This window comes from Ranitomeya imitator, chromosome 1 (assembly GCF_032444005.1).
Source record: "Ranitomeya imitator isolate aRanImi1 chromosome 1, aRanImi1.pri, whole genome shotgun sequence".
Lineage (NCBI taxonomy): Eukaryota > Metazoa > Chordata > Amphibia > Anura > Dendrobatidae > Ranitomeya > Ranitomeya imitator.
In genome coordinates, this window is record NC_091282.1 from 472,293,657 (window position 1) to 472,319,326 (window position 25,670).

At 39.7% G+C, this 25,670-nt stretch overlaps 2 protein-coding genes across 4 annotated transcripts in view; both read left to right on the top strand.

Annotated features, from left to right (window-relative positions):
- LINGO2 (leucine rich repeat and Ig domain containing 2) overlaps positions 1–25,670 on the top strand; it is a 2,506,396-nt gene that overhangs the window by 2,049,599 nt on the left and 431,127 nt on the right. The gene's annotated exons all lie outside the window — the stretch shown is intronic.
- On the top strand, positions 23,054–25,651 carry LOC138676215 (uncharacterized). The gene is made up of 4 exons (XM_069765238.1): positions 23,054–23,285; positions 23,746–23,849; positions 23,943–24,089; positions 24,560–25,651. The coding sequence occupies exons 1-4, from the start codon at positions 23,103–23,105 to the stop codon at positions 25,479–25,481; spliced, it is 1,356 nt and encodes a 451-aa protein (XP_069621339.1). The 5' UTR covers positions 23,054–23,102; the 3' UTR covers positions 25,482–25,651.

Genomic DNA, 25,670 nt, shown 5'->3' on the forward strand with positions numbered 1-25,670 from the left:
TGAACAAAACCCAGCAATTCAGTTATTGTTTTTATATTTTTCTCCGTTCACCAAACAGTAAAAATGATAAGACCGACTTGTTTGTCAGGTCAGTAAGATTACAACAATACCAGTTTTATATTTTTTTATGGTTTGTTATCTTTGCAGACTAAAAACGATATTTTACAAAAGCAAATTTGTTTTTGCATCACCGTATTCTTAGAGCTGTAACTTTTATTTTTTGACTGAATGAGCCACATCTGGGCTTGTTTCTTGTGGGATAGTTTAGTGCTTTCACTTATAGAAATTGGTTTTACATGCAACTTTTTGATCACTTTTTATTCACTTTTTTTCAGTCAGTGTAATTAAAAAGCAACATTTTTGGCTTTTTTAATTATTTTTTTACGACGTTCGCCATACGGAATATTAATCTTTATTTTTATATAGCGCTAACATATTACGCAGCGCTTTACAGTTTGCACACATTATCATCACTGACCCCGATGGGGCTCACAATCTAAATATCCTATCAGTATGTCTTTGGTATGTGGGAGGAAACCGGAGTACCCGGAGGAAACCCACGCAAACACGGAGAGAACATACAAACTCTTTGCAGATGTTGTCCTGGGTGGGATTAGAACCCAGGACTCCAGCGCTGCAATGCTAACCACTGCGCCACCGTGCTGCCCTAAATAACATGCCAGTTTTATAGAGTGGGTCGATTCGGATGCAGCAATACCATTATGTGTCTTTTTTTGTTTACTTTTGTTTTATCACAAACGCTACATTGTGTGATGCAAAATGGCTTTCCGTGATGCGTGCACTTATTTATTTTTTTTACTCTTTTACATATTTTATGGAAAAAAAATTTCACTTAATCCTACTGTGGGAATGCATACTTTTTATTTTGATCTCTAGTCTAATGTACTGCAGTGCATGAGAGTGTCAGTTTATAGCTGAAATTCACAGGCCACCATACCCTGGGGTCATCACATGAGCTCAGGGTAACCATCAGCACCCATGATTCTCATTGCGGTGGTCCGATAGTTATTAAGGGAGTCTTGTAACCAACATGTAACCAATTAAGTGCCGCTGTCGTGATTGACACAGGAATTTAAGAAGTTAATCAGCCATGATGGGCTTCAAAACCAGCCGGGGCTGACACTGCAGGGTGTCAGCTGTATCATGGTGTCATGTACATCTTACACCCGTGGGAATTGTGACCGGCAGGTGTATCGGTGGTCGTTGAAGGGTTAAAAGGCTGGTGTATTTACATATACCTCTGCATATAAACGATACTACAGAAACTCTAATGCCATTAGTGTCACTTTATTACTTTTCACTAAGTATCGTTCAAGATGTTGCATTTAGCTATTTTAGGAAATATTTGCCAAAGGCTTTTGGTTCCATCTGTTTATCCAAATGTACTTGGGGAATGTGTTCAACCTACAAGTCATGGTGATAGACAAACTGGTCACACGTAGAAGTCTTGGTGACAGACACTATCTGATCATCAGTCAGGCAAGAAATAGCGCAAAGAAAAGTAAAAATGTAAGAAGTTGACAATTAGAATGATAGATTTTGACTTTTTTACAAATATTAAGTGTTTTGGAAACATATCAACTGTGAGGAATAAAACTGATGAAATCCTAACATGACACTAACCAGAAACTTCTTCTCATACCAAGAAGACAGTGTTAGCCCATATTCAAAAGTGGTAAAAATTTCATTTCAGGACATATCTGTTTCTGTGACTTGTGAATGAAGTTTTTGCTTAACCCCATTCATTAGCATTGTACTGTACTGTTTCTTAGGTGCCCCATAAATTTAGATGTTATTTTTCACCCTTTCATAAATTCACTAATTAAAAACGTAACACAAGACATACCGTAATTTTATTCATTTAAAACTGAATTGGTAAATGTATAATATTGATTTATTGCTATATGAACCCAAAATAATGATACACTCCGAATGAAATATATTGTGACTTCACTATTTATTTCAAGCAGAGTGCATTAATATCATATGATGAGAAATTAGATTTTTATAGATATCTACTCCCTTATAAATAGGTATCAATAAAGTATTTTAACACCTTCACACAATGGCCATTTTCTTTTTTTTTTTTTTTTTCGTTTTTGTTTTTTCCTTCCGTTCTTCCAAGAGCCATAACTTTTATATTTCCATCTAAATAGCCTGTTTTTTGATGGACGAATTGAAAAATAAATAATTAATAGGGGAATCCAGAGACAAAAATTTTACAGCATGAGGTCAGATAGGCATTTGTAAGTAGTGCCATAGAGCGTTATGTGGATAAATCCAAGCAACGACCAGAAATAGAATAAAAATACCCAGGGACCAGGAGACTAACGTGTATCCCCTTACTACTTACAAATGTGTATCTGACCTCATGGGGTAATTTTTTGTCTCTGGATTCCCCTATTAATTATTCATTTTGTGTTATGTATCTACATTAACTCTGTATAACTTTTCCTTTTTACTATATTCGTTCAGTGTTTGCTTTGTCATTTTCTGTATGGTTTGTTTGCATCTCTGTTTTTAAGCTTTTAAACTTTTTGATTTTGCCTCAATGCAATTGCTCATTATTTATATACCTTGTGTTTAGAGGACATTTTCTCTATGTAGGTTTTTCTTCATATCACGGTCTTCTGTGTTATTTCTTAGGGCGTTTTTTTGGTTTCTTTAGCGATGAGTCCTGTTTTTATTTTGAACGCAATGATAGCTGGAGATTGGTGTGGTGACTACTTGGGCAAAGCCATAAAAAGGTTTTCATGGAGGAATATCACACCAATCCTACTTTTCGAATGATGGTTTGGGGTGGCATAACGCATAATTATGTGCGAATAGATCAGAGTTACATTTAATTGGCCTTGGTACCAATGGTACAGCCGTTTCTCAAGTGTCCAAGGAGTGGTTTTTCACAATAATACCAGTCCGCATGTTTCTCGTGCTTCAATGAACAGCCTGCATGGCCTAAATTTGCAACCATGGCCTGCATCATTTCAGGACTTGTCTCCCATCTAACACATCTGGGAAGCCATTGGTTGGCAACTGCAAAGGGATCTGTCAAAACAGAATCTGGATTACTTCAGCGTCCAGCCACTCTTTAGACAATAATAGCTTTATATCAGCATTAATAGCCTCATTGGTAGCATGCCAAGGTGTAAAATATAATTGTGCAGCGCTCACACTCAATGCTGAAAAATGTAAGATGTTTTGAAAATCTTCTTACTCTAGCCATGATATTGGAAATAGAGACAAAAATGAACAATCCTTTTTTTTCACTCTTCCGATGTTTTATCTCACTTTTGGGGTCTTTGCTGAACGTTCAAAGGTCAAAATGATCCATAACCTCTGTTTCCATATTGTTGCTCAAGCTCATAACCATCTTGTAAATATTTGGGAACGTATTTTCTTGGTCTTTATGCAAATATGCGCCATCATTTTATGAAGCCACATACCCTAATAGCAAGAAATAAGTATGGACGTTTGGACCTGTAAATAGGGGGAAGGCTACGGGAAAGCAATTCCACAGTATTGTGTGTACCGCCGCTATGCATCTCACAAAGCACCATCATTTAAAGTTGTCAAACATGGGCACGAAACAATGAGGAAACCATTTTATATTTGAAAAAAACATGTTTTAATGGTAAAACTTTTTTGTTGCATACAAATCCATCATCCTTGTCATTTACACCTCAGCAGTTTATCGTGACTTCTGTAAATTATGCTATTGAATGAAACCATGAAACCTTTCAAAATGAACCATACTTTAATACTACATGCGATCATTCATAACTGAATTATAAAGGATCTGAAATTGTTTTTCGTATATGGCAAATTTTCAGCAGAAATGTTTTATACTACAAAGCAGACTTGGAAGCCTCCTGTGATAAACTAAATGATGTGAAAGTCTTCCTGCCCTAGTAAACTACCTCTGTTTACGAAGTATCCCATAATTACCGTATCCGGTAGATAGAGTAAGATGTGCGCACTTAAAGCGCCAAAATGTCTCTTTACCAAAGTGTATAGTAATTAACCTCTGGGCAGAGTAGATATTAAGTCTATAATAACACCATGAAGAAAATACTGTATTAATGTGCATCAGCCTTACATGAATTTTAGCCAAGTTTGTAACTAGTAATTATAACTGATAGATATAATTATACATTATATTTAGCATACATTATGCAATCTACTTGTTTGCTACATTTAAAATACATGCGTTTTAATTGTCAGTCCACAAAAAGATTGAGAGTTGCTCCAAAATGCATTGCATTTGCTTTAAGGTCCATGATATAAAAAAGAAGTATACTGTAGTTACAATTAAACCATTCTGAAGCCAATTTTTGAAAAATGTGAAAAATCCTTGTTTGTTTGTGCTAAATCTGGCTTCATATGCAGTACTGTGGAAAAGTTTTAGGCAGGGGTGGAAAAAAGGCCAAAAAATAAGAATGCTTTCAGGAATAGAAATGTTGATAGTTTATATTTATCAATTAACAAAATGTAAAGTGAGTGAACAAAGGGAAATCTAAATCAAATCAGCATTTTATGTGACCGCCCTTTGCCTCCAGAACAGCATCAAAGCATTATTTCTAGTGATGAGCAAGCGTGCTCGGATAAGGAGTTATCTGAGTATGCTTGTGTACTAATAGAGCATCTTCGGCAGGCTCGAGCGCTGCAGTATGTTCGAGACCCCGGGGCTTCATGTCTAGCGGCGGTCCAACAGGCGTAACACTTGCAAGGATTGTCTAACAAACAAGGGGTCCATGCATGTGTTGCAGTTGTCACATAGCCATGAGACATGCAGTCGTGGTGACTCGAACCTGGTATTCGAGCACAACAAACATACTCTGGTAGCACTCAAGCTTGCTCAGATAATTCCTCATCCGAGCGCATTCGCTCATCACTAATCTTTTCTTCTAGACACACTTGCACACAGCGTTTGAAGAAACTCAGCAAGGAGGTAATTCCAAACATATTGAAGAAGTAACCCCAGATCTTCTGTAAATGTAGACTTGCGCAAATCTATCTGTCTCTTCATGTAATCCCACATAGACTTGATGAAGTTGAGATCAGGGATCTCCACATCTCCATGTTCTTTTTTACACTGAAGATAGCTCTTAATTACATTGTCTGTATGTTTGGGATTGTTTTCGTGATGCAACGTAAATCAGATGTTTCCATTTTGGTATTGCATGATGGATAAGTATCTGCCTGTGCTTCTCAGCATTGAGGACACCATTAATCTAGAACAAATTCTCAACTCCATCTCTTGAAAAGCAACTCCAAACTTGCAAGGAACATTCACCGTGCTTCAAAGGAATCTGTCAGCAGGTCTTTGCCACCTCATCTGAGAGCCTCATAATGTAGGAAAAGAGACCCTGAATCCGACAATGTGTCATTTAGCTTACTGTAATATGAAGCAGATCTGAGAAAGCTTCCCCCACCCACACCAAGCTTTCTATGTACATAGCCTATTGTCAGTGAGCTGCTCATCACAGGAGGAGCAGAGTCGGACCAGGAGGTACACGCCAGCTAGTCACAGCAATGGTAATGTCCTAGTGGTAATACCTTTATTGTAAGTAAAAAATACCACACAGATTGAAAAGTTACACATTGTTGAATTTAGAGTTTTAAACCTTACTGCATGCTGTTCTTAAATTATATAGCAAAAACATTCACTTTCACTGTTGTCTGCAGACATATTATTGTATCATTCTCCAGCCCCTCGGTGAAGAAACTGCCATATGTTACAGCCAAATATTTCAATATTGAACTGTAGCCCAGTTCCTATGTTTAATGCTTCATTTAGTCGCCTGGTCTTGTTTCCTTGTCGGAGGTAGGTTTTTTGGCCACAGTTCTTCAATTAAGACCACTTTTGGCCAAACTTCTCTGAAGACTAGATTAGTTTAGCTGCCTCTCCCTTATTCCTGGAATTTCTGAGCTGATTGCACTGCTGGACATCTTCCTTTTTTTTGAAGGGAAGAAAGCATGATGTGTCCATCTTCTACTGCATGAAGATTCCTTCTGAGTTGACCACTGTGTCTACAGTCTTCAATTTTGCCAATTTAATCATAATGAAAAGTCATCAGCGAGGACCACATCCCCCAACATACAGTCAGTGTCATTAAGAGCTATCTTCATTATAAAGAATCATGGAAGTGATGATATGGCCCTACAGAGCCTTGATCTCAAATCATTGAGTCTGTCTAGGATTACATGGAGGGATGGAAAGATTTGAACAAGCTTAACAACGAGTTCCTTCAAAAACTGTGTGCAAGTATACCTTGAAGGATTGATGCTATGATGCTGTTCTGGAGGCAAAGGGTAGTTTCATAAAATATTAATTTGATTTTGATATCTCTTTGTTTATTCAGTTTGCATTTGGATAATTGATAAAAATAAACTGTTAACATTTCTATTTTTGAAAACATTATTTTTCCACAAGCTTTAGTAGAATTCAGACTGCCAATTAGAAGAACAGAAATAAAGTATTCTCAGAAAGTTATAATGAATTGTTAAAAGGACAGTCAATTATTTTTAGAACTTTACCCAGAGTAGTCTAAAAATAACAAGAATATATACATTTCCCTACCAATCCCCAAAATACTCCTCATCTCTGCCTGGGTCCCCCAACAGTCTCTGCATCCTAATTTAGATAATCGCTGTAACCAGTGATGGACTGCAGAAGTTGTACATGGTCCTCATCAGTAGAGTAAGCAGGGAGGCCACTAGATAACCAGGCAGTGGTACAGAGGAGTACAAGGGGATCAGTAGGTGAGAATAAATATTTTTTTATTTTTATTCACCCCCAGGCTCAGTTTAGAAATAAAGGACTGGACAACCAATTTAAAGAATGATTCTGGACATAGGATAATAAGCAGAGATAAGCAAATAAGTTCACAGGGAATTTAATTGTACTCACATTTTGCAAAAATCTGCTTTAGCCAAACTGCGGAATTTTTGTAATTTGTTTCCACATGGATTCAGCAAAATAGCAGGTGATTGTTGCATTTCTTCTGTACCATCATAGGCCATAAAAATGTTAAAATAATTAAAAAATCCTTATACTCACTTCATCACTCACTTTGCTTGCCCCACTGCTACTCAAGCCACCTGTCCAGCCCTCACCGAATCTAATGATCCCTGCTGCTCACATTGAATCTTTAGACCTTTCACACTCTGCTGGATGTCTGGCTATCATGGCATCAGGGAGCATTCTACACATGTGAGAAGGAAGGTCATGGCACACGTCGTGAAGTCATTACACCATTGTCCTCTAGAATGCCTTCGCAGAAGCGGCCTGGGCACCATGAATGCTGGACATCCACCACAGTGTGAGAGGCCCGGAGAACCCAATGTGAGTGGCAAGGGATCAGAATATGTGGTGAGGGCCAAACAAATGTTGTTATGTAGATGAGGGGAAAGAGAGGTGAGCCTTAAGGTGAGTTTAAGGCAATCTTGCCTTGCACAGGCATGTACTACAGAGGACAGAGAATGAACTTCAATCCAATATTGCGGCCAGCATGCAGCCAGCGGGTAAGGAAAGGGTGAATCAAACACCCGAAAACTCCGCCCATATGACCAAAAACTGGTCCCGCCAAATTCAGGTGACAGGTTCCCTTTAAAATTCTACAACTGAGAGTAGACTTTTAGGTTTAGTTAAAGGCAGTGAACAAAAAAGTATCCTGTGAAACATTTAGGAATTGCGACAATTTTTCTACAAAGGTGCCTCATTTCAGGAGCCAAAAAGTATAATTGAACAAAAGAACTTTATCATAAGTAAAATGTTCATTTTTTTAGTACTTTGCAGGAAATCCTTTGCAGGCAGTGACTGCCTGAAGTCTGTAAGTCATGGATGTCACCAAAAGCTAAATTTCACCCTTTTTTGATTGTGGACACATGGGGGTCAGTGGGTCCTCTAGCCTAAGACAGCATGGACCAGGGCTCATCTTACTGAATGCCCGCACTTCTTTCCAGTGGGCAGAATGCTGCTCAGACAACACAGGATGGGGTAAAAACAGTGTGGCAATATTTTAATGAACGTCCAAACAGATAATAACATATAGAACAGTCCTAGCAAAATACCTAAGATAGTACAAAATAGTACAAAATTATAGTCTCATCCTTCCGCTGACTCACTGAGATTAGAGAAGCTGCGACTTTGGGGCTTCCAGGGATGAATACCTCCACCTGTGGCACCCCACTTTTGGTGGGCACCCATAGAAAAGAGGTAACTACAAGCTTAGGAGGCAATTAGCCAGGTGCTCAGAGGGTCACAACCTGGCTTCTCCAAATGTCTACATGAAGGCCAGGTGACGTGAGGATCCCAATCCTGGCTACTCTGAACATATCCATGGGTCCAGGTGACTGGTGGGTCCCAATCTAGGTTTCTCCAAATGTATCCATGGTGCCATGTGACTGGATGGTCCCAATCCCGGCTGCCTCAATCTTCTCCATGGTTTCAGTGATGGCCAATGGAGCAGATCTGTATTCTTCCAGGTAGGACCATTATCCCTTAAGCTGGCATCCTGTAGGAGCTGATATAAGAGATAAACAGCAGCTATTCATCAATATGAGTCTACTATAAGACTCACATGACAACAGTCTATGGTTCTTGATCCACTGAAGAAAACACATAAATTTAACAGTCAGCATTCAGACAATATCCTGTTTCCTTGGCTGCTGAAAATAGGTGTCTGATATAATTAAGATTATACTATATGCTGTGTCGTCACAATGATGCTTTGCAGCTGACTTCAGTTGTTGATTGTTTGTGGGTCTTTCTGCCTTATGTTTGGTCTTAAGCATTGGAAATGCATGCTTAATGGGGTTAAGATCTGGTGACTGACTTTGCTGTTGCAGAATATTCTCTTTTTTAAATTAAAAACTTCTGGGTTGCTTTCGCAGAATGTTTTGAGTCAATGTCCATTTGTACTATGAAGCGTCGTCCTGTCAACCTTGCTGCATTTGTTTGAATCTGAGCAGAAATTATAGCCCTGTATACTTCAGAATTAATCCGACTTATCCTGTCTTCAGTCACATCACCAATAAACACTAGTGACCCACTGCCATTGGAAACCATGCATGCCCATGGCACCACACTGCCCCCACCATCTTTTGCAGAGAATGTGGTGTGCTTTGGATCATGAGCCATTCCAACTCTTATCTATACTGTCCTCTTCCCATCCTTCAGATACAGGTTGATCTTTGTTTCATCTGTCCAAAGAATTCTTTTCCAGAGCTGGGCTAGATTATTTAGATGTTATTTGTCTAAGTTTAATCTTATCTTTCTATTTTTAATTAGGAAATCATGGCACTTCTGGAATATTGGTGGTGCACAAGTAGGATAACCAAATCCATCAGCTACGATTTAGAAATACTTGCAACTCATATAGGTGTATTTAAGAACTTATTTATTGAATTAAGGGGTATCGTTTCTCCTTACGGAGAGTAACATACCATCTCTGGCTTGTCAAGGTAAGGAGGCTTATTTGCCGTACAATGCTCCTCTGGGAAATATAATATGCAAATTGCCTCTTCTGAGAAAAAGAGGACTTAAACTCTATAGCGCCACCTGTTGGAAGCAGTGATCCTACAAGTCACAATCAACTCTTTAACGAGTCATGCAATATGACTTAGAATAAAAGCCAAATTAGTATCTCAATTCGCAGACACGGTGTTTCGGTGGCACTATAAAGTTTAAGTCCTCTTTTTCTCAGAAGAGGCAATTTGCATATTATATTTCCCAGAGGAGCATTGCACGGCGAATAAGCCTCCTTACCTTGACAAGCCAGAGATGGTATGTCACTCTCCATAAGGAGAAACGATACCCCTTAGACCCCAGTTCAGAGCCTCTCACCTAGCCAAATTAGTTCTCATGCTTCGCACTGACAAGGGCCAACAGCCCGAAACAGTGTCTGCGAATTGAGATACTAATTTGGCTTTTATCCTAAGTCATATTGCACGACTCGTTAAAGAGTTGATTCTGACTTGTAGGATCGCTGCTTCCAACAGGTGGCGCTATAGAGTTTAAGTCCTCTTTTTCTCAGAAGAGGCAATTTGCATATTATTGAATTAAGAAATTCCAGAAAATTAAGATCAACACAGAGTTTTAACCACCATACAATCACAGCCTTTTATTTTTAAGGCTGAATAAAGGATTGCACCTTGTGGTTAACACTCAGTATTTGCTCTCATGAAGTCTTCTTTTTATTGCTTAGCTTAAGTATCAACTTGGGTGGATATTGTAAGGAGGTTTTTCTTCACCATGGAAATGATTCTGTGATCATCCACCACTGTTATCTTCTGTGTATGTCTTGGCCCTTTTGAGTTCCCAAGCTCATCATTGAGTGCTTTTTTTTCAGAATGTACAAAACTGTTGATTTGTCCACTCCTGAAATTTCTGCTCTCTCTGATGGATTTCTTCTTTTTTCCAACCTAATGATGGTCTGTTTCTCTTCCATTGAGAGTTCCTTTGACAGCATTTTGTGGGAAAGCAACAGATTTCAAATACAATTGCCACAGATGGAATCAGCTCCAAATCTTTTACGTGCTTAATTGATTATGGATTAACGAAGGAATAGCCCATGAAGCCCATTAAAGAGCTTTTGAGATAATTGTCCAATTACTTTTGGATCCCTTTAAAAAGATGAAACTACATATTAAAGAACTGTAATTCATAAACCTTTATTCCAATTAAGATATGAATACCTTCAAATTAAAGCTGAGAGTCTTCAGTTTTAAGCCCATATTGATTTAATAACTGTATCTTGAAAATATTTTGGCAAACTGCTAAAATGCTAAAACTTGTGTCACTGTCAATTTCTGGAACTAACTGTAAATCTTACTGTCATAGGTCATAGAAAATAATATTATTCATTCATTATACTCACTGATATAGCACCCTCATATTCAACAGAAAACATTATCACTGTTCCCATTGGTGTTCACAAACTAAATTCCTTATCACCATGTTTTTAGAGAGTGTGAGAAAACTGGAGTTTTCTGAGGAAACCCACCGCACCAGGAGACAACACACTTACTACTTGCAGATGTTGTACTTGGTGGGATTTGAACCCAGGACCCCTGCATTGCCATGCTTGCTAGATAAACATTTCAAACATGCTGAATATTTCTAATTTCTGAAATAATGTAAATGTCATACATTTCTCATACCGGCCCTGGAGTTTATTTCAAAGGATAACCAAAAGATCTACTTATACTTACATCATTTTTTTGTCACTATTATTTTTTGTTACTACTTGTAGTCTCTGGTTCTATTATACAGCATAATCTCTTGTGTTTTTCCCAGGATGCAACTGATAAATACAAAATGCTTGGGGTTCAATTAGCAAAAACTACCCACTTATCATGAGAATGGGTCATAGTTAGGGTTGAGCGACTATTACTTTTTTAGGGTCGAGTCGAGTGAAATCGGACGATTATCACGAAAAGTCGGGGATCGACCAAAACACGAAACCCAATGCAAAGTCAGTGGGAAATATCTCTCTCTCTCCGCACAAGCGAGAAGATGGCGATAGGCATCCATGCCCCTAAGACCTATGTCATCACTCTGCCCACGCTCCTTCATTGGCTGAAAAAATGGCGCAAAACGCGTCATACGAAACACGACTTTGGCGCGAAGTTCGCCGACCGCATGGCCGATCCCACACTAGGATCGGGTCGGGTTTCATGAAACCCGACTTTGCCAAAAGTCGGCAACGTTTGAATTTGTCCGATCCGTTTCGCTCAAGCCTAGTCATAGTCATTTGCGTGAATAGAGCTGCATGTGTGCCAATTTACTATCTATGGGACTAGTGGTCACGCGTGCTTACTACCACTCTGATAGATCCATAGAAGAGAATGGAAGCTCTTCAATTACACATATAGTTCTCTATTTAGGGCATTTTTATAGATATCCAAATCTGAAAATAAATGCCCTGACTTTAGTGTGGGAATACAGAAAGGGTGATTTACTGAGAGGGTACCAGGAAAGAAATAAGCTACAGTATTTATTTTTCTAAACTAACTAAGATATTTTCGAAAGAAATAGTGAAGTCTTGCGCTTGTCTTATAAGATTCTCCTTAAGAAGAAACTTCAAAAGGAACTGAAGTAGGCAGCATAAAATTCCCCAGTGCATTTTACGAGTACAGTGTTGTTTTTCCTTCTGACGCTATCAAGAAAGGAAAAGGGCAACACTTATTTTGAAAATTCTCTTTCATGTTCCCTGATGCATTTTGCAAACTCTGTTAGATAATCCTATCAGCCACATTTCTCAGTGATGTACGGATTGGAGTGCCCATGAATTTTCTACGGAATAGATATCAGGCTTCAAGCACAAACCACAAGTAATTTGTGCTCTTGTTTTGGGGTCAGACTATCCTCTGCCTGGATACCTATGATTTCAGAGCTGTGTCTAAGCTTCAGTTACTATTTCCCTATACTTTGTAATGTTTTACAGGAGGGTAAATGTGATTACAATGGAGCAGCCACATGCTAATAGGAACAGCATATGCCTCGTGCAATGAAATATGGTCGCGTCTTTCCGTATGTGAATGAAACGAGTAGAGCTTTCTTGACATGTAAGAAATATCATACTTTACAAGCTCTTCAATATTCTGCAGTCAACGAGAGCATGTTTTAAGGCTGCACTCATTGATTCTGAGGTTAAGGATGTGTGAGTAGGCGGCTATGCTTCAAACACATCACAATGGTCTTTAGCATTCATCTCTGTCACTTTGGAGCAGTGAACTAGGGCAGTAAAAAGAAGATATGTCTTAGGGTGTAATTCAATTTTTCGCACATAATGCCTGCACATTAACCAAAAATCACCAATTTATTAAGACTAATGACTTATTGTATCAAATAATCACAAATCTAAAGCACCCGACTTTAAGAGGAACCTGTCAGCACATTTTTACATATGGATGTGATATGGCTTTAACCCCTTTCTGCCATCGGACGGAATAGTACTTCCGATGGCAGATCCCCTGCTTTGATGTGGGCTCCGGCGGTGAGCCCGCATCAAAGCCAGGACATGTTAGCTTTTTTGTACAACGGTGCCCACAATAGAGGTGGGTGGAATTGCGATCCACCTGCTGCTATTAACCAGTTAAATGCCGCTGTCAAACACTGACAGCGAAATTTAACAAGCGCTTCCAGCCATCTGGCCGGAAATGCATGCATCACTGACCTCCGTCACGTGATTGGGGGTCAGCGATGCATCGGCATGAAACCAGAGGTCTTCTGAAGACCTCTATGGTTGTTTATGCCGGATTTCTGTGTGTTCCACCCAGTGGTGGTCGCTCATAGCAATGCCGAGCATCGCTCCTATGTAGCAGAGACGATCAGGCTGTGCCAGCTTCTAGCCTCCCATGGAGGCTATTAAAGCATGGCAAAAGTAAAAAAAAATGTTTTAAAATATATGAAAAAAATAAAAAAAAACATAAAAGTTCAAATCACTCCCTTGCGCCCCATTCAAAATAAAGCAAAAAAAAAAAAAAATCAAACATACACATATTTGGTATCACCGTGTTCAGTATCGCGACTAAAAGAACATATCTGCACCAAAATGATATCATTAAAATAATAAGCTTGGCATGCAAAAAATAAGCCATCAACCGACCCGAGATAATGAAAAATGGAGACGCTACGGGTAACGTAAAATTGTGCAATTTTTTTTTTCCAGCAAAGTTTGGAATTTTTTTACCACTTAGGTAAAAAATAACCTAGACATGTTTGGTACATATGAACTTATAATGACCTGGAGAATCATAATGGCAGGTCAGTTTTAGCATTTAGTGAACCTAGCAAAAATGCCAAACAAAAAACAAGTGTGGGACTGCACTTTTTGCAATTTCACCGCACTTGGAATTTTTTCCCATTTTCTAGTACATGACATGGTAAAACCAATGGTGTCTTTTAAAAGTACAATTTGTCCCGCAAAAAACAAGCCCTCACATGGCCATATTGATGGAAAAATAGAATAGTTATGGCTCTGGGAAGGAGGGGAGCGAAAAACGAAAAAGCAAAAGTGAAAAAAGCTCCCGGGGTGAAGTGGTTAAAGTAACTTATATCTCAATAAAAATTATATTTTTTTGTAGAGATCCCATTTTCCAGCCATGAGAAATCAAGTGAAGAAGTCCTGTGCAAATCTGAAAGCACAATGGGTGGCATTTCAGTGCACTTGGACTGCTTACTGCAAGTGCATTGACACACCCCTTGTGCACTTCCAGTCTGATTTGCATATGGATTTCTGAATAGTTTTCTATTGACTTGCACATTAGAGCTTTGAAAAGATGTATAATTTTTGTTGAAGTACATACACCCATACCACATCATACACCCATGCCCAAGTACATCCATGCCACTACTTCCATATGTAAAAATGTAATGATAGGATCTTTTTAACAATTATTTAAATGTGTGCCGTCCAAAAAAACTTTTTTTCCTTCCTTTTCTTTGTTTTGAATATTTTTGCTGATTTGTTGTCTACTTTGCCATAGTGTCATAATCTATCTTAGAAAAATTGAGGGAAAACACTTAAATATAGAAAGTATATGACCTTTCTTCTAATTTCACCTTATCCTGATTTGAAACAATAGTTCTGGATATAAATGAGGCAATCAGCGGTGAGTTGATTCATGGGAGATTAGATTCAACAAGTACAATTACTTATTAGAGACGACTGTGGTAACATAAGACTTACTGTTTAGGTAAATAAATTAATGCCGAAAGGAGAGAAACCAATCAATATGCAAAATTGGATCATTTTCAGACCCTTGAATCAATTCAAGTGATGTAAATCATCAAATATATTTATATTTTTGCCTAAATAAGGTGTTACCATGATTAACGCAATATAATAAGCTGCATGTACATCATGTCATCTCATCAGTTAGCTGTTAGGGTGCACGTACATCATACATACCGGTATATATGAGCTTGCACATGGAGTGCCATCATATAGAGTTTTGTTTATCGCTGTATTTAGGAGAGCTTCTCACTACTAATAGGTGAACCCAAACGGTAAAGTTCTGGTTCCATATATCGGACATCTAGTGTTCGTGCATAGACTCCAAACACAGACTTCAGCCAGAGCAAAGCTTGTTGAAAGGCTGTAGAGCAGTCAGTCAACAAGCTTTTTCCAGTGTGAGCACTTCTGGCCCCATCATAGCAATGCCAAGTATTGACATGCTGTATTTTTCTGGCAAAGCATGTAAAAAAAAAAAATAAATAATAATAATAAAAAGCTGTGGGGTCCCCTTTTTGTCTGATAACAAGCGAACGTAAAACAGACAGCTGAGGGCTGCAATCCTTAGCTGTCATCTTGGCAGGTAATCAAAAAGAAAGAGTCCCCCACACCATTTTTTTTATTATTTAAATAAATAATTTAAAAGACTTCATTGGGTCCCCCTTATTATTGATAGCCAGCCAAGGAAAAGCAGACAAGGGCTGGTATTCTCAGGCCTGGAAGGTCCATGGATATTTGGCCCTTCCCAGCCTAAAAATAGCAGCCCATCTGTTAGGGCTAGTGGAACGCGCCAAATAATTAAATAGATATAATAAGGTGCGTTCGCAGCCCGGGGTCCACCGTGCAGAGATGGAACCTGCTGCTAAGTAATGACAGACTATATGGCAGCACAATGAGGATACACACATGGGTTAACTTCACCCTGTATGAAGAAAGCGATCCCTGTTAAGTCACAGGGTCGCGGTACTGCACAGAGAGCGCAAGCAAGGAACCACAGAACTCTATCTCAGGACACAGGATTAGAGTTAGTGTAGACCTCTTGCGATCGACACCACAATTGGGGTTTCAGAGATAACTAATATGCACAGAAGTGCATGCTGTGCCACACTAGCGGACGCCACTGACCACCCAGACTTGGGTAAGGTAAGCGCTCTAATAGCGCATGGCGCTGCACTGGCGGTCACAGCAGTTAGACGCTGTTTTGTGTGTTAAAGCTGTGAGTTCAGCCGGGCGCTAGATTGCAGCCATACACCTTACGCGAACAGTCATACACAAGGGATGGGTTTTTTAAGGAACAACTTGCACTCATCAACACACACATGATAACAATTGTATACTAGCACATGGCCGTGCGGCCATGCAAACCTTTTATAGCTGCAGCAAGTACAAGACCTTCCGAGAAGGACCAATGGGAGTCTGCCACAGAAGAAGAACACCTTTAGGACCTTCCTAGAGGACCAATGGAATTAGCTGCAGTATCTAAGCATGTGACCCCCAACCTCCAAATCTGGACTTAGTCCCAGAAAGACCTGCTCACTGCTGAACATTGCTGGCTACAAGAACAGAACCTGGAAGGGCAGTAGTAACCAGTCGTCCAGTATTAGCCTGAGCTAGACGCTGGGACCGATGTCTCCGCTGAGCAGACTCCACTGCGGCTGGAGAAGAATGGGAGACCGCAGCGGAGATGGTTCGAGATTCCCCCTGCGCAGAGGCGGGAACTCGACACCCAACACCCACTCATTCTGGCTCTTTGCCTACCTCTTCCTGCTTGCCCTAGTGCGTTGGCAAGCGGGCTAATATTTGGAGGTGATGTCAGCTGTGTAATGTCCTTTGACATCAAGCACAGAGGTTAGTAATGGAGTGGTGTCTATCAAACACCCCCATTAGTAACCCAATAAGTTAATAGTTAAAAAAAAAAACACAGACACAGGAAAAAATAATTTATTTCAATAAAGACTCACCCACACTTCCTTTCTTTACCCATTCATTAATTAAAAATAATTCCAGGAAGTTCCTGTGGTAATCCATTTGTGAAATGTCCAAAAGCGCTGATCAAATAGTATAGAGACTCATTGTGAGAAAGTTATCAGAACAAGATTTCATACTTCACTCCCGTTTAGCGGCAGCCATGAGAATTCTCACACTTATGCCTGCTGCTGGTCATGAATAACCCTAGGGAGTCTCCTCAAAATGTTATCAGAATGATGTGGGATATAACCAATTTTTAATAACTAGCTAAGGCAAAGCAGGCAGCTGGGGCTGATATTAACAGGCTTGGAAGGTTGATGGATATTTGCCCCTTCCCAGCCTAATAAGACCAGCCCTCAGATGCCCAGAAATGGCACATCCATTAGATGCTCTAGTCTGGTGCTTAGCCTTGGCTCTTCCCAATTGCCCTGATGCAGTGGCAATCAGGATAAAGGGATTGTGGAGTTGATGTTAGCTGTGTAATGTTCATTGACATAAAGCCCATTGATTAGTAATGTAGAAGTGTCTATCAGATACCCCCATTACTAACCCAGCAAGCAAAAAGAGAAGAAAACACAAAAATAAATCTTTATTTGAAAAAGATCTCACCAACAAAATCCAACTAATGGATGTGCATTTCTGGAGCAGCTGATGGATGGTCTTATTAGGCTAGGAAGGGGCAAAAATCCTTGGCCTTTCCCAGCCTATTAATATCAGCCCCCAGTGGTCTGCTTTGCCTTAGCTGGACCCCACATCCCCCCACATTTTATGGTCCCCCCATTTTTAATAGCCAGCAAAGGTTTTGAAAGCAGACAGCAGGGGGCTGATATTAAGACTGGCTCACAGCTGTCTGCATTCTCATGGCTGGTCATTAAAAATAAGGGGATCCCACTTAATTTTTTTCCTTTTTTATTCGTAATTTTCACTTATGCATTTATTTTTTAGTAAGAAATAAATAAATATAAAAACGGCTAAGGGTCTCCCTATTTTTAATAACCAGCTACGGGAAAGCAGACAGCTGCAGACTTATATATAGACTTCAGATGCCCATGATTATTTGGCCATTTGCAACCTACATGTATCAGCATGCAGCCAGCATAGAAATGGGGCATCATATTTGATCCGTCAATTCTGGCTCTTAGCCTCAGCTCTTCCCCATGGCCCTGGTGCACTGGCAATCAGCTTAATTGTTTTTGAGGTTAATAATGGAGAGGTGTCAGTCACACACCCTCATTAATAACCCAGTGGTAAAAAATAAATACACACACGCAGAAAGAAAACTTTATTTGAATAAAGTCTTCCTTACACTAGCCCACGTTCAACAATTTATTAATAAAATGATCCCACAAAGTAATCCACATTCATCTTCTTCTTTGTCTCTGGTGCCTGTGGATAGCAGTAAAGCTACCGCTATGCACAGGTGCTGGCTGGTGAGTACTCTCATCAGCATCGCTTGCTCTCTCTGGTATTAGCAACAGCAGGAGACAACGACAGTATTAGTCATCATCTGCCGCCTGACTGGCGGTAACCTTGTCACCACTGGTAACAGCTGCTGCCTCACATGATGTCCTCTGTGTGCCAGAGTGGGAACCACAATACCAGACTTCTGTCACCTACAATGACTTCAGTAAGGTTACCGCCGCTAAGAGCCACTGTTTGCCTCACTGAAATTCAAGGGAAAAGAAAGCGGTCACTAGGGAGCGCTGTGAGGGTCACAGTTAAAATTGAAAGCAAAAGGTCCACCGCAGCTCCAGCTGTTAACCTTCTAGGAGGTTACAAAATGCAGTAAAGAATAGCAATAACGGTCCTAGGAGCGCTGGAAATGAGACCAAAACAAGGATTTTAGTGTTGAACCACAACGCGTTTCAACGGTTAAACCGTCTTCATCAGGTGTCTGTCTTTAACACAATCATATTCGTGTCTTTCTTTAACACAATTTTTTCCATGCCAACTAAATACATCCCATCACAGAAACCATGATCACTCTGGTGGGATTAAGAGACTATTAATGTGCGTGGGATAATGTTAGAATATAATATGTCCGTCAGTGTTTATATTTATATTTTTCAAGTAGATATTAGTTATCTCAATAGTCTTTATAATTCTATTACCACAAGGACACAATTGTCATTCTGTTGTGGATCACATATAAGAAAACGGTAATAGAAAATCTTTTCCTCCACTGCTTCCATGCTAAGCTGTATGTAAATCAACGTATTAAGAAAATATCGGAAATTTTCATTTTATAGAGCCATAAATAAGTAGATATATCCGGATGGCTTGTACATAGAGAGCACTCGACTGTGAAGTCAGTGCATGCAATCCTATGAAGCCTGTGGTTGTTCTCAATTTAAATGATGATCGTACTGAAAAGAGTATCACCTTACCATCAGGTATACGGACAACATCACATTGTCTTACTAGGTTCCTGTAATTAGCCTGTACTCAATTTTCCCCTGAAAAACAATATTTGTTTAATTAGTGCCCTCTTCTGTTCCTTGAAGCCATCCCCCTCTATAATTACTGGTACTTAGCAAGAGAGAGGATGAATACTAAGCTGGAGGGAGGTTGAGAGGAAGAGCGGTATTACATTCAGCACATTTAAATGCAGAGAACATATTATCTGCTTCAGGATGCTAGAGGCGGCTTCAAATGAGGGCTCAGACATACCGATAAAAAGTGAGTTTTCTGCAAAGCAGTCGAGAGTGAAAATCAATTATTTTGCAACACGACAAATGAAATATAAGGACTGCACAAAAGGCTGTGGATGCAATCGCTAAATAGTTTTCTTTATTCCTGTCAAGGGTTAGAATGTATCTTCCTTTACTAAATTAAACTAATTATGTATAGTAGAGCTAATTAAAGCAGCACAATCTCTGGCTCTATTGTGCAACAGCACATGAGTAAGACTATAATATATAAAAATATATCTATGCCACATATATTATTCACATACACTGTATCTTACATTATATATTTAATATATATATATATATATATATATATATATATATATATATATATACATATACAGTACAGACCAAACATTTGGACACACCTTCTCGTTTATATACTCAAGTATATAATTCCACTTGTGTTAATTCATAGTTTTGACGCCTTCCGTGTGAATGTACAATTTTCATAGTCATGAAAATAAAGAAAAATCTTGAAATGAGAAGGTGTGTCCAAACTTTTGGTCTGTACTGTATTTATATACAGTACAGTGCAATAGTATAAGATAGCTGTGGATAAAATGATGCAAAGTAAGACTGCTTTCAAAAATAGAAGTGTTAGTTTTTTTTTCCAATTTTCAAAATGTTAAGTGAATGAAGAAAAGAGAAATCTTAATGAGATCAATATTTGGTGTGACAGCCTTGGCAATCAGTTTTTCTCGCTGCACTAACACAAGGTCTTGGATTTTGTAGGATTATAGTCAGATGTATGAGTAACTAACTCTACCAAATAAGTGATAATGATCATCAATTTCGTATCTAGCTTGAATCAAAGTCATTGAATGAAAGCTGTGTAGGATGCTTAAAAATGGGTGAGGAACAGTCGAGCTGTGTTGCAAAGGTGAAACTGCGAAGACAAGTTTATGTCACAGGTCATGCACCATGGCAAAGCTGCGTACAGCATGAAGATAAAAGCTAGTTATACTGCACTAGCAAGTTCTCTCAACTAGCGACTCAACTATGCACAGCACAGAGTAACTGGGGTGCAGAAAATGGCAGCAGTTATTCTGTCTGCAATTAACTACATATAATTCACTACCTCTTTACTTTTCACAATCTTTCACAAGCCACTGTATTGACCTCTTCATCACCAGGCTCCTACGTGTTCTCTCAGCTGGCATTCTCACAGTCATTATGGTGACTGAAGCATTCTCACCATTCAGAACCCTCTAAACTCTTGTCACTAGCTTCATCCTTTAGTCTTACACAATGGTCCTACACAACCATCAGTAAAGATGGATATAGACTCGATCTTATCTTCATTCACCTCTGCTCCCTATCGCCTCTCCCTCTATCCTAACTCCATCTACTCACATCCTCATCTCTGTTCACTTGGACTGTATCATGCCTTGGTTTCAGTACTCAATCTGAGGACCTTTTGCTGCATGGTTGGTTTTAATTTCTGCCACAGCCAGTTTGGTCTCTGAACCATGCTGTTGATGTTTTTTTTTAACTTTTCTTACCTTTCTTTGAGTTGCTTCTATTCAGGTGCCTCTCACTTCCCATTTTGGTTCTGTTCTTTCACCTTTCACGTCCATCTTTACTTGATGCATTTCAAGAGAGATGTTGTTTGGAGATCCACCTGCTCAGCTAGGAATTATCTTACTTGGTTAATCTTTGTTGCTTTTTCTATGGTTTGTATGTCTTCCTCCACAGTACACTTTCTTTTCTTTTATGTTTGTAGTCTGGGAGATTTTCCACGTATTCTGTTTGTTGTATGGTTATCCTTATTTTCTTAAGTACTTCCTGTGTGTCTGTGTGAGCACATTCATAGGCCTGTGCCTTTTCCTCAGATTTTTGGTTTTTTTTTTTAGTTATTATTGCTCTAGTGTTGCACATTGTTTATAAGAAGGGCACAGTTAAGGACTTTCAGTGTAAGTCGACATTGAGTGGGGGCGATATTGCATGTAGTAAGAGTGCCAATCTCCGAGATCAGGAAGGGACAAATTAGGGTCAGTTTAAGGACTTTCCTAATCTGAAGAGGGACTTGGGTTCAGGTGCTTGTCTCTTCTGTTTTGTAGGTAACCCATGTGAGTGTGCTTCTACAGTAATAACATTCGGCTTCCCATGTCCACTAATTAGCACTCTCCTGCAGAAACCTCTCAAGCCTGGACATTATCACCCTCAGACTCTGACACTATCTTCTCTCCTTGACATAGACATGGCAACCTTTCTACAATTCCACATGAGCTATTGGCTTGTTCATTGCACTCATATATATAGCAAAATGCGGCAAATCAATAGACAACCCTGGCACACAATCCTCACAAAAAAAGCTGTGACATGCCCCCAGGGTTTCAGAGGGGCACTGGAAGTAAATGCACTCACAAAATGACCTTATCACAATCAAGTAAGCAGTTTTCAAATTCAAGCAAGCCTTCACCTCTGCTAACAGGACTACTTTACAACTCTCATATCTTCCCTATGATACATCCCTAAACAATTTTATTCTGCACTTTTATCTCTCTGTATGCGCAGTTTGTAGACTAGGCACTGGAATAGTGTTTGCTGATGTAATATAAGACATGGCTTTGGACATCTATTGCAACTTGCTGCAAGGGTGATGCTATTGAAATTTGCATCTTGGGATTTTACAAGTCTATTTCTGAACACTGAGGAAAGTGCCTGTTATTATTTAACCCACAATCTACATCTTGTTTCCTTGTATACCGACTTTGATCTCCTTTTGGTATTTTACAATGATGGCTAAATGCTGTATTAAAGTGAATGAGAATTAGAAAAATAAAGCTGCAGAATTTTCAGGTCATGCCGTGTTATTATTGTTTCTATGCACTGGTGTAATTTTCTGGGTTGTTCAGATACTGACACATAATGACCTTTTGACCTACGGATGTGTTGTCAAATTTGATTTTTTTCATTTCTCGTTATAATATTTAACAGTGGGGATTGTCACAATTTTACTGTTTATTAAAATTCTATTTTTCAAGTCATACAGGGATTTGTTAGACACTGCTAATCAGAAAAAGATTTAAGCGCATATATTTATAATTCCTACTTTTTAGACTATGCAAAAAGTATATCAAGACTAAAACGTATTGTTTAATTCCACTTGTACAAGATGCCAAGCCTAATGTGGCAGTATTTTCTGGTTTGCTATAAAAATGACCCGCTTGATTTATGAACTTCTCAGTTGAAATTAAGCATTACACAATGCCCACTGAAATCAATGTTTTGTCTATATAATGCAGAAAAAGATGATTTATTAAAGCTGAATCTCTATTTGTATTTAGATAATTTATTTTTCTGTTTATAATCAATGTTTCACAATAAAGTACATACTATTTGCTTATAGATACATATCTGAACATCTATATCTTTGGCTAAATGGCACCAGATAGAAACACTATGAAAAGTTCCTTCTGTAGGTAATTGTGGAAAGAATTAGGGTATGTTCACACGTTCAGGATTTCCATCCTTTTTTTTTCCTGACTGAAACCGCAGGTCTCTGCAGAAAACGCAGGTGCGTTTTTTTGTGCGTTTTTGGTGCGTTTTTGGTGCGTTTTTTGGTGCGTTTTTTAGTGCGTTTTTTAGTGCGTTTTTTGATGCAGTTTTGTCTGCAGATTGTCAGTGTTTGACAGAAATAAAGTTTACTGCAGTGGGGGGAAGAAAAAAAAAAAAAATGATGTCATTTCCTTGTCCAACCCTTTTCTTCTTCCATCCTCCATTTTGGAACTTACACATCAAAATGAGTGGACGTGCAGAGCGTCGTCCAGATGACAGCCCACGGATCCAGCTCCGCACGCCACACCGGATTGCGATCCTGGGGTTGATGCTTCTAATTTTGAATCGACATGCATGTCAGGTAAGCAGATGTCTGTTTGTTTTATATATTGGGTTATGGGTACTTGTCCACATTCTGGAAACGTTGTATGTTTGGCGCTGCGTGTGACCGCAGCGCCAAACATGCAGCGTCCACATGTCAGCATACTGGAGGTGATGTCATGAAATCACGTGTCCACTGTGTGTCATCCGTCAGCCCTGCGACTCCGGACATGCTGCGCGTCTTTTATGATCACAGCATGTCTGTGTTCCTTGTTGTGAAACTGCGGCTCCGCAATGAATAAAAGAGGACCCTATACGTCGGGTGTGATGATGCTGGATTTGTACAATGAACACATCTGGCATCATTGCGTACTAGAATGGGGTGGGCCTTCCTGAATGTGGACACGTATCCTTACATAATCGACATTGTTTTCCTTGCATGTTTGATATATTTTTCTAATTGTTGTGTTTACGAAATATTTTTTTATTTTTCTATTTAGCGGCGGCAGAGAAGACGTGTGCAGAAACGATTGTGGGTGCACCCGCTTGTAGAAGACCGAACTGAGAAGGGGCACTTTCATGTGCTGTACAATGATTTGAGGAGGTAAGTAGAAATATATAGAATGACTAATTTACCTTTTTTGGCTAGCAATACTTGTGAAGTAACCCTTTTTTGTTGTTCTTTTGCAATTTTCAGATATCCTGAAAAATTTATATCGTTTTGTCGGTTACCAATTATTGCCTTTGACAGACTGCTTACCATCCTGGCACCCCATTTAACACTGCAAGACACAGTGATGAGGAAGTCCATCTCTGCTGAAGAAAGGCTGCTCATCACCTTGCGGTAAGTAACAATTTTTGGGGGGAATGTTGTTAGGTCTGTATTTTACTTGTGTGTGTGTCCAGTATGTGTGATTAAACCCACCCAGTCCTCTTTTTGGACAGGGGGCACACATACACACACACACGTGCGATACGGGCGAGTGTTGCATGGTAAACCCCGGCTCTGCCGCCTGCACTCTGGAGCGGAGTCTGCACCCACATACCAATACATGGAGCCGCACGCTCCACAACGGAGTGCATGCAGCAGGTCCGGGGATTACCATGCAACATTTGGTCATATCTCGCATGCGTGTGTGCACAAGTCCCATCAGGCCTTTTATTAATGTTTTTTACACCCTTTGTGTTGTGCTGGGTGTTAATGCCAGCATTATTGAATGGTGCTGGACGCATATAATAGCGGCCTTAACTTGTGACATGTTGTAATTACCTTTTTGTGTGACATTTCTAATTTTCTTTTTTGTTTCTTTTCAGATTTTTGGCCACAGGAGAGAGCTATACATCCCTGCACCTCCAATTTAGAGTTGGTAAATCTACCATCTCTAACATTGTGAGGTGTACATGTACCGTCATCTGGCAGAAGTTGCAGCCCATGGTGATGCCTTCCCCAACCGAGGAGACTTGGCTGCAGGTTGCAGCAGGCTTTCAGTCTGTGGCCAATTTCCCAAACTGCATAGGTGCAGTCGATGGTAAACATGTTCGGGTTCAGCAGCCACCACGATCAGGATCACGCTTCTTTAATTATAAGAAGTATTTTTCAGTGGTCCTGATGGCGGTGGCTGATGCCCATTACAAATTTGTTGCCATTGACGTTGGTGCCTATGGTAGTACTGGGGATTCTCGGGTGTTGCGAACGTCACAGATTGGGATGCAAATTCTTCGAGATGGCGGCACGCTCCCAGCCCCACGACCTTTGCCGGGTTCCACACATCCAGTGCCGTTCGTGATGGTATCGGATGAGGCGTTTCCCTTAACGACAACCCTGCTGCGCCCATACCCACGAAGGGGACTGGATGCCCGACGGAGGATTTTTAATTATCGGCTGAGTCGTGCACGCAGATATGTGGAATGCACCTTTGGGATCATGACTAGTCAGTGGAGGATCTTTCACACTGCCATTCAGTTGGACACAGACACCGTTGATGCTGTGATAAAGACTTGCTGTGTACTCCACAACTATGCTCGTGAGTACAACACTGACGTAGATGTGGAGTACCAGCAGCCAGTATTTAATCCAGTTGACAACGGGGGTCTGGGTAGGCCGTCCAACTCTAGTGTGCGTGTGAGAGAATCCTTCACTGACTACTTTATGAGTCCTGAAGGTGCCGTGCACTGGCAATACTCCTGTGCTGGTGTTGAGCAGCCTGACCAGCAGAGAAGGATGCATCTACACTGACCCCCCCAGAAATGTTGCCGACATCGCTGATAACAGTTTTGACAACATCCCGAAGAATGAGAAACGCCAGCAACCAACACAAAAGTTTGAAAAAAAAATTTTTTGTTTCATGTTACCAAAAAAACTGTGTTAAATAATTGATTGTAATATCAATAAAAAATCTATTTGGGTGTAATTAGTTTTTTTTTG

Coding starts and splice junctions, on each gene's coding strand:
- LOC138676215 (XM_069765238.1), top strand. CDS start 23,103: ATGATGTCATTTCCTTGTCCAACCCTTTTCTTCTTCCATCCTCCATTT. Junction 23,850..23,942: donor CTGTACAATGATTTGAGGAG/GTAAGTAGAAAT, acceptor TGCAATTTTCAG/ATATCCTGAAAAATTTATAT. Junction 24,090..24,559: donor AGGCTGCTCATCACCTTGCG/GTAAGTAACAAT, acceptor GTTTCTTTTCAG/ATTTTTGGCCACAGGAGAGA.